Source organism: Carlito syrichta, unplaced genomic scaffold, assembly GCF_000164805.1.
Source record: "Carlito syrichta isolate Samal-C Ts95f unplaced genomic scaffold, Tarsius_syrichta-2.0.1 Scaffold308243, whole genome shotgun sequence".
Taxonomy (NCBI): Eukaryota; Metazoa; Chordata; class Mammalia; order Primates; family Tarsiidae; genus Carlito; species Carlito syrichta.
In genome coordinates, this window is record NW_007252339.1 from 18,034 (window position 1) to 28,180 (window position 10,147).

The window sequence follows — 10,147 nt, forward strand, 5'->3', positions numbered from 1 at the left end:
TTACCCAAATGTTAACAGATTCCATCTGATTGCAGAGTGGGAAAACTGAACATAGTGACTAATGGGATCATGAGGAGAGCGCAGGTGCTACTGTGTTGGGGAACTTCAGAGAAGGTTGAATATGGAGGTAGATGTGTGGGGACATGAACTGTGGGTCTTCCAGAGTGATCCTGTTCATGGTTTCATTAGTCTCTTTCGTGCCAGGGAAGTGTGACCTTTGAAGATGTGGCTGTGTACTTCTCCTGGGAGGAATGGGATCTCCTTGATGAGGCTCAGAAACACCTGTACTTCGATGTGATGCTGGAGAACTTTGCAATTACATCCTCCCTGGGTAAGACCCTCATACCCACCTTTGTGACTCGGGCTAAGCTCTGCCCTTCTCCTTTTCCTCAGGTGCAACTCTGTCCTTCTCATATCTGGACCACAGGTACTGCTTCATGCCCCAGTTCCCTGGTTAGATACTGTGGGCTGTGTACATGCCTACTTCCCTCCTCTTATTGCCCCTGCCCAAAAACCTCACGTGTAAGGAACAGTAAGCCTAGTGGATCCCACCTGGCTTGCCTTCTCCCTGTCTGATGACTGTCTAAGTCTGTGGCACCCAAATTTCCCTCCATTTCTGTACCTGACATTTATTCATGCTTGACTATGCCATGAAATATAGTTACTGACATTGCCACTGTTCTCAAAAGAACCTTCTCCAAAGCTCCAAGGTGTTTTTTTCTTCTATTTTTAAAAATTTTACAGTATATATAACATAACATTTATCATTTGAATCATTTTTAATGCATTCACATGGTTATGCAACCATCACCAACATCCTGCAGTAGAACTCTTATCTTGCAAAACTGAAACTCTTACCTATTAAACAACTTCTCCCATCCCCTGGCAACCACCATTCTACTTTTGATCTCAATGAATTTGTCTACTCTAAATACCTCATTTGAGTGGAATTATGCAGTATTTGTTCTTTTGTGTTTGACTTATTTCACTTATTATATCTTTAAGATTCATCCATGTTGTAATATGTATCAGAATGTCATTCTTTTTTAAGGCTGAATAATATTCTGTTGTGTGTACGTACCACATTTTGTTTATCCATCTATCAGTTGACACTTGAGTCATTTCCACCTTCTGGCTCTTGTGAATAATGCTGCTGCGAACATGGGTGTACAGATATCTTTTTTGTGTCAGAGCTTCAATTTTGGGGGGTATATACTTAAAAGTAGAATTGCTGGATCATATGGTAATTCTACTTTTGATTTTTTTTTTGAGTTGGAGTCTCACTCTGTCGCCCAGACTGGAGTGCAGTGGCACACTCCGGGCCTCCTCAGCCTCGACCTGCTGGGCTCCAGCGATCCTTCTGCCTCAGCCTTCAGGTAGCAGGAACTACAGGCACGTGCTACCACACCCGGCTATACTTCTGATTTTTAAGGAACCACCATATAATGCCAGCTGCACCGTTGACATTCCCACTAGCAGTGCACAAGTTTCCAGTTCCTTTACATTCTCACCATCACTTGTTATTTTCTGTTTTTTGTTTTGTTTTTGATAATAGCCATCTAAATGGATGTGAGGTGATATCTCATTATGGTTGTGATTTGCATTTCCTTGAGGATTAGTGATATTGAGCATCTCTAATTGGCTATTTGTATATCTCCTTCAGAGAAATGCTTATTCAAGTCTTTTGCCTATTTTTTAATTGTTGAGTTTAAAGAGTTCTCTTTATGTCCTAGTTATTAATCCCTTATCAAATATGTGATATGACCAGGCATGGTGGCTCATGCCTGTAACCTCAGCACTTTGGGAGGCAAAGGCAAGAGGATTGCTTGAACTCAGGGGTTTGAGACCAACTTGGCGAGACCTCATCTCCACAGACAATCCAAAAAATTAGTTGGATGTGGTGGTGTGTGAGTGTAACTCCAGCTACTTAGAAAGCTGAAGCTGTAGGATCTCCTGAGCCCAGCAGGTCAAGGCTGCAGTGGCCCTGAGCATGCCACTGCGCTCCAGCCTGGGCAACAGAGTAAGACTCCGACTCAAAAATATATATATGAGTTGTAAATGTTTTCTTCCATTCTGTGGGTTGTCTTTTTAATGTGTTGATGGTGTCCTTTGATGTACAAGTTTCTTGTTTTGAAGTTCACTTTGACTTTTTTTTATTGCCTGTGTCTTTGGTGTCCTAAAGCTTTTCCCCTTGTTTTCTCATAAAAGTTTTATAGTTTTAGCTCTTGCATTCAGACCTTTGATTCATTTTGAGTTAACTTGTGTATATGATGGCAGATCAGCGTCCAGTTTCATTCTTTGACTTATAGATATCCAGTTTTCCTAGCATCATAAGTCAAAAAATATGTCCTTTTCCCATTGAATGGTCTTGGTCCCCTTGTCAAAAATTACTTGGACAGATATTCGAGAGTTTTTTTATAGGCTTATTTATTACCATTGATATATATAGCAGTCTTTATGGCAACACCTAGTGTTTAATTACCATAGCTTTGCAGTAAGCTATGAAGTTAGGAAATGTTAGTCTTCCAACTTTCACCTTCTTCTTCAAGATTATTTTACCACTTTGGTGTCCCTTAATATTTGATAAGAATTTTATCAAAATCTTAAGGATTTTTCTGTTTTTGCAAAAAAAATCTCATTGAGATTTTGATACATTTTGCATTTTCTGTAGCTTACTTAGGCTAGTATAGACATCTTAACAATATTCAGTACTCCAGTCCATGAATGGAATGTGGTGTCTTTTCATTTATTAATGTCTTCTTTAATTCCTTTTAGCAATGTTTTAGTGTGCAAGTGTTTTACTACTTTGGTTAAGTTAAGCTTCAGTATTTTATTCTTTTTGATGCAACTGTGAGTGGAATTGTTTTGTTAGTTTTCTTTTTAAATTTTTTGCTATTAATATGTAGACATGAATCTGATTTTTGGTGTTGTGTTTGTATTCTTCTATTTGCTGAATTTGTTTATAAGTTATAACATATTTTTGGTAGACTCTTTAGGGTTTTCTACTTATATGATCTGTGAACAGAGATTTCTTTTTCTTTTTCCATTTGGATCCCTTTTATTTCTTTTTCTTGCCTAATTGCCATGTTGAACAAAAGTCATGAAAATTGGCATTCCTATCTTGTTCCTGATCCTTGAGGAAAAGCTTTCAGTCTTTCACCATTGAGTATAATTTTAGCTGTGGATTTTTTTTTTTTTTGAGTTGGAGTCTCACTCTGTCACCCAGGGTGGAGTACAGTGACACACTCACGGCCACCGCAGCCTCAACCTGCTGGTCTCAGGCGATCCTTCCACCTCAGCCTTCCAAGTAGCTGGAACTACAGGTGCATGCTACCATGCCCAGTTTATTTTATTTTTGTTGTTGTTGTTGTAGAGACAAGGTCTCGCCAAGTTGCCCGGGCTGGTTTCGAACCCCTGAGCTTATAGGCAGTCCTCTCACCTCAGCCTCCCAAAGTGCTAGGATTACGACTTTGAACCACTATGCCCAGCCAGCTGTGTATTTTTTTAATATGGTTTTTATTATGTGTAGATAGCTTCCCTTTATTTCTGGTTTGCTGAGTGTATTCCTCATGAAGGAATATTGCATTTTGTCTAATGTTTTTTGTGCATTGGTTGAGATAACCTTGTACTTTTTTTTGCTCTTTAAGAGATAGAGTCTCACTCTGCTGCCCAGGCTGGAGTGCAGTGGCATGATCATATCTCACTGCAACCTTGAACTCCTGGGCTCAAGCAAGCCTCGTACATCAGCCTCCCAAGTATCTGAGGCTACAGGTGCATACCACCATGGCTCACAATTTTTTTTTTTTTTTTGTAGAGATGAGGTCTCGCCAAGTTGCCCAGGTGGGTCATGAACCTGTGGACTCAGGCAGTCCACTTGCCTCAGCCTCCCAAAGTGCTGGGATTACAGGCTGAGCCACCATGCCTGGCCCTGACAAATTTTTAAAAACTTTTTAGAGGCAGGGTCTTGTTATATTAACTGTCTTCTAGCCTTAAGTAGTTCTCCAGCCTCAGCATCCCAAGTAGCTAGGATTTCAGGCAAGAGCTACTGCTTTGATTGATTATTGTTTGTTTAGCCATCCTTGCATTCCAGGAATAGAATCTAGTTGTTTTTCTTTTTGTTTGTTTGTTTGTTTTGAGTTGGAGTCTTACTTTGTTTCCCAGGCTAGAATGCGGTGGCATCCTATGACCACCGCAGCCTTGACCTGCTGGGCTCAAGTGATCCTTCTGCCTCAGCCTTCCAAATAACTGGAACTACAGGCATGTGCCACCATGCCCAGCTAATTTTTTTGATTTTTTGTAGAGACGAGGTCTTGCCAGGTTCCCCTGGGCTCAGAAATCCTCTCGCCTCCGCCTCCCAAAGTGCTGGGATTACAGGCATGAGCCACCATGTCCAGCAAATCTAGTTAATCTTGATGTATAATCCTTTAAATATGCTGCTGAATTCAGCTTACTAATATTTTGTTGATGTTTTTGTATGAAACTTCATCAAGGGATTGATCTGAAGTTTTCATTTCTTGAAGTGTCTTTGATCTTGTTTTGGAATCAGGATAATGCTGGCCTTATAGAATAAGTTTAGAAGTGTCCACTCTGCAATTTGGGGGAAGAGTTTAAAAAGGATTGTTTTTAGTTCTTAATTAAATGGCTAGTAGAATTCACCTGTGAAGCCATCAGGTCCAGGGCTTTTCTTTGTTGATAGTTTTTTTAATTACTGATTTGGTCTCTTTACTAGTTACGACTTTATTCAGGTTTTTCCCATTATTTTTATTTCTGTAGAATTGATAGTAATGTCCCCACTTCCATTTTTTATTTTAGTAATTTGAGTCTTCTATTTTTTTCTTAGTCTAGGTAAAGGTTTGTCAACTCTGATCATCTTTTCAGACAACCACCTTTCAGTTTTATTGATTTTCTCTGTTGTTTTTCTCTTCTCTGTTTTACTTTTCTTGGCTCTAATCTTATTTTGTTGTTTTCTGCTACCTGTAGCTTTAGTTTGTTATTCTTTTTGAAGTCCCTTAAGTTGCAAAGGTAGATTGTTGAGATTTTTCTTTTGTTTAATGTGTTTATAGTTGTAAATTTTCACCTTACTACTGATTTTGCTGCATCCCATAAATTTTGGTAGGTTGTTTTCATTTTCATTCATCTCTAAGTATTTTCTAATTTCCAATATTCACTTGGCTTCATTGGTTGTTTTAAGATTGTATTGTTTAATTTCTACAGATCTGTAAAGTTTTCAGTTTCCTTCTTTTATTAAGTTTCCAATATCATCTCATTGTGATCAAAGAAGATACTTTGTATGATGTCTATCTTTTTAAATCTAATGACACTTAACTTATGGTCTATCCTAGAGGATGTCCCAGGTGCACTAGTTGTGTGGGATGTTCTTTACATGTTTGTTAGTTCTAGTTGGTTTTTTAGGTTCTCTGTTTTCTTACTTCTCTCTAATTGATCTGTTCATTACTGAGAGTAGGATATTGATGATGCCAACTGTTATTATAGAACTGTCTACTTCAATTCTGTCAACTTTTGCTTTATGTGTTTTTTGTTTGTTTGTTTGTTTATTTTGAGTTAGAGTCTCACTCTGTCGTCCAGACTGGAGTGCAGTGGCCGCTCCTGGCCACCGCAGCCTCGCCTGCTTCGCTCCGGCGATCCTTCCGCCTCAGCCTTCCAAGTAGCTGGAACTACAGGCGCGTGCTACCACACCCAGCTAATTTTTTATTTATTGTAGAGATGAGGTCTCTCCAAGTTACCCAGGAGGGTCTTGAACCCTCGGGTTCAGGCAATACACTCACCTCAGCCTCCCAAGGCACGGGATTACAGGCTGAGCCACCGAGCCCGGCTGCTTTATGTGTTTTGATGGTCTGTTATTTGGTACATAAATGTTTATAAATATTATATCTCCTTGCTATATTGGACCTTTTGTTAGTATATAATGTCCTCTTTTTTTGTCTCTGTTAACCTTTTTTAATTTAAAGTCTCTATTGTCTGATATTAGTATAGCCATCCCTTCTCTCTTAGGGTTGCTATTTGCTTGGAATAGCTTTTTGCAGGCTATCTTTGGATCTAAAGTAAATTTCTTATAGACTGCATAAAGTTTGATCATATTTTGTTCTTGTTTTTGTTTGTTTGTTTGTTTGTTTTTACCCATGCTGCCAATCTTTGTCTTTTTTGGGGGGAGGGGGAGTTTAATCCATTTACATTTAAGGTAATCACTGATAAGGAAGGACTGATTTCTGTCATTTTGCTATTTGTTTTCTTAGCTTTTTGTCCCAAATGTACTGCAGTAGTGCTTTTTTTGTGTTCAGCTGAAACAAAATTTGTAGTGAAACTTTTAAATTCCTGTCATTTCCTTTGTTTGTTTTCTATAACTCTTTTAAAATATATACACATTATAGGGATTACATTTAATCTTTTTCCTTGGAAGTCAAGGTCTCACTCTGTTGCCCAGAGTGGAGTGGCACAGTCATGTCTCACTGCAGTCTTGAACTCCTGGGCTCAGGTGATCCTCCCTCATTAGCCTCCCTATTAGCTGTACATTGCCCAGGCTGGCGTTGAACTCCTGAACTTGAGCAGTTCCCCTACCTCAGTCTTCCAAAGTGCTGGGATTTCAGGCATGAGCCACCATGCCCACCCACATTTAACATCTTAAAGTTATAACACTTCAAGTTGAATTTATACCAGCTTAAATTCCTTAACTTTCCTGTGTTCTTTTGTGTACTGAGTTGTTCTGGACCACTGTTAGCTGCTCACATGTCCTGTCTTTCCCTTAGGACTTATATCCTCCTTGTCCCATGTTGTAGCTCAACTGGGGTTAGGGAAAGAATTTTCTTTGCTTCACAGGGTGTTCATAACTCTAGATTCAACAAGATAGGCTCAAAGAGGGCTTGTCCCGGGTGAATGGCAGTTAAAAGAAGGCATGATATCCAGGAACCTGTCCCATTTGACCTGTGTTTTAATGTCATTGCCAAAGGCATTTCACGTCTACCTTCCTTCTAATATTGTTGTATCCTGAAGTGTGCATATATCCTTTAATAGTCTGTGAACACCAGCTACTGTTCCAGTCGGATTTTCTTGGGCCTAGACCTATACTTCATAACATCATAAATCATCAGCAGATAGGATCCTACTAAAAGCCATTGACAGAGGAATTAACTGTAGAACATGCCTTTTACCCCTGGGCCACACCTTATTCTTGTGCCCTGTGCCTATTAAGGCCTACCCTATTCCATCATCTTGGGGGCCCACTGATGTACTATAGCTGCTTCCTCAACCTAACATCCCAACTCCCTTTTCCTGAAATGGTACCATGGACTGGTTCTTTGCTGAGTTAGATGTACATTTGTGATTGTGTTGCCCCCTCCTAATAAAGGCGGTATGTACTTCACCATCACTTATTTGCTTTCAGATTGTTGGCATGGAGTAGAGCCTGAGGGGGCACCTGCTGAACAGAGCATTTCTGCAGAAGGAGTGTCACAGGTCAGGACTTTCAAAGAAGGTTCATCTTTCCAGAATGCCTACTCTTGTGAAATATGTGGCCTGGTCTTGAGAGATATTTTGCACTTGGCTGAGCACCAGGGAACACACTGTGGGCAGAAACCATACACATATGGAAAAAAATTCTACTCTACTACAAACATTCAACACCACCATAGACAGCATATTAGAGAGGTACCCTTCAGAAGTTATGTGGACACAGCCTCATTTACAAAGAGCTGCATAGTCCGTGTGTCAGAGAAGCCATTTACTTGCAGCGAAGTTGGGAAGGACTTCCTGGCCAACATGGGATTTCTCCATCCAAAGACCACTCACATGAGAGAGAAGCCAAATAACAACAAGTTTGGCGTGGCCTTTCATAATGGAAAAAGTCAGTACAGCTGGGTAGAATGCAAGAAAGCCTTTAATCACACAGACACACTTGTGCAGGACCAGAGAATCCTTACTAGAGAAGGGCTTTTTGAGTGCAGCAAATGTGGGAAAGCCTGCACACGAAGATGTAACCTCATTCAACACCAGAAAGTCCACAGTGAAGAAAGGCCTTATGAATGCAGTGAATGTGGAAAATTTTTTACTTACTACTCCAGTTTCATTATACATCAAAGAGTTCACACCGGAGAAAGGCCTTATGAGTGCCCTGAATGTGGGAAATCCTTTAGTCAAATCTATAGCCTCAATAGCCATAGAAAAGTTCACACTGGAGAAAGGCCTTATGAGTGTGGGGAATGTGGGAAATCCTTTAGCCAAAGGTCCAACCTTATTCAGCATCGCAGAGTTCACACTGGAGAAAGGCCTTATGAATGCAGCGAATGTGGGAAATCTTTTAGTCAAAACTTCAGCCTCATTTACCACCAGAGAGTTCACACTGGAGAAAGGCCTCATGAGTGTAGTGAATGTGGAAAATCTTTTAGCCGAAGCTCCAGCCTCATTCACCACCGGAGACTTCACACTGGAGAGAGACCATATGAGTGCAATAAATGTGGAAAATCATTTAAGCAAAGCTCCAGCTTCAGTTCACATCGGAAAGTCCATACAGGGGAAAGGCCTTATGTATGTGGCGAATGTGGGAAATCCTTTAGCCATAGCTCCAACCTTAAGAACCACCAGAGAGTTCACACTGGAGAAAGGCCTGTTGAGTGCAATGAATGTGGGAAATCATTTAGCTGCAAATCTAACCTCATCAAACACCTGAGAGTTCACACTGGAGAAAGGCCTTATGAGTGTAGCGAATGTGGGAAATCTTTTAGCCAAAGTTCCAGCCTTATTCAACACCAGAGAGTTCACACTGGAAAAAGGCCTTATCAGTGCAGTGAATGTGGGAAATCCTTCAGCAGCAGATCTGTCCTTATTCAACACCAGAGAGTTCACACTGGAGAAAAACCTTAGCAGTATGGGAATATGCAGCTTCCTTTTAGTGTAATTACACTAAAGGAGAATACCTGTAAGAGAGTTATCTACGTGAATTGGAAGCCCCAACATCTGAAGATACACAATGGGGATATTCCCCTTAAATTCCAGGTATGTGGACACTTTAAGAAGCTATGTCACACTTTCTAACTTCACACTTGTTGCCCTTTCCATTTATGTTACTGGTGATTTTTGAGGTAAAAGTCATATCACCTCTCCACCTATGAGGTCCACATAGTGGGCATCATTTACCATCTGAACCTGCTCTGGGAAGCAGACCTCTGTGTTCTGCCCATTTGCTAAAGAATGTCGTGAATAGTCTGAGCCCTTAAGGGGTCCTCATCCCCTTCTCTCTGACAAGTTAGGGCATGGACTTGACCCAGTTTTGTACCAGAGAACTCAACACAAGTTTTGGTAGCTTGCCAAAAAGGGACTATCTTTTTCAGGGACCTCTTGGTCTCATGTGACTTTTCCATGGACTTTTTCCAGCCTCCAAGTCACCAGCCTGGGAATTGCTTGCCTCATATTGCTTTTTTACAATAATAAAGGCTTTATTATTTAAGCTATCTGTAATCCTGGGGTTTTATTCACTGTTTGAGGTGGTTTGAAAACAGAATTAGGCCCTGCCAGCATTACCTTTGATGAGGTGTCACATTATTTGTATGCCTCAGAGACAACAGTATGATAGAAGAATATAGCTCTCTTTACAATTTTAGCCTAATTTGAATTGTTGCCCACGGCCTCCTAGGAAAGACTGGGGTTTTTTATCCTAATTTGTGCACTGAATTTGTGCACAGGATACCCTGAGGAGGTGGGAAGTTGTGATAGCCTCCATTGCTTCTGGGTGCAACATGAATTGTGTTTTTTGTCGTTATTTTCAGAGGGTATCATACAGTGCCCAGCACTGTTGAGGGCAGTCTCTACCCTAGGTTCTACAAAGGAGCCAAATACCCCAATATTCATAATTCAGTAGGCTTGTGTCACTGTAAAATATAAGAGGGGACCATAGTTGGTACAGATTAATAGAGAGTAGAGGAGACTGCAGCAAACTAGGTGGAATGTGCTCCTTGTAAAATATTCTAGTGATTGTCCAGGGTCAGTATATACAGAAGATCTCAGGATCTCCAGGTATGTATATCTTTTGTAGCTGAGGTCATTGTCCAAAAAAAAAAAAAAGAGCCTTTCTGGGATGTTCATCTCAAGGCCATTGCTGTACAGGCAAAGAAAACATGGAAAGGAAAGTCCTTCTCCC

At 40.5% G+C, this 10,147-nt stretch overlaps 1 protein-coding gene across 1 annotated transcript; it reads left to right on the forward strand.

The window, feature by feature from the left end:
• Positions 1-204: 204 nt before the first annotated feature.
• ZNF211 (zinc finger protein 211) lies at positions 205-9,461 on the forward strand. Its single transcript, XM_008065345.2, has 2 exons — positions 205-331; positions 7,400-9,461. Exons 1-2 carry the CDS (start codon positions 298-300, stop codon positions 8,872-8,874), a joined length of 1,509 nt encoding a protein of 502 aa, XP_008063536.1. The 5' UTR covers positions 205-297; the 3' UTR covers positions 8,875-9,461.
• Positions 9,462-10,147: the final 686 nt, after the last annotated feature.

Bases quoted from the DNA above. Each gene is read 5' to 3' on its own strand.
- ZNF211 (XM_008065345.2), top strand. From the start codon at position 298: ATGCTGGAGAACTTTGCAATTACATCCTCCCTGG. The intron at 332-7,399 runs GTAAGACCCTCA...ATTTGCTTTCAG, and splicing joins TGCAATTACATCCTCCCTGG to ATTGTTGGCATGGAGTAGAG.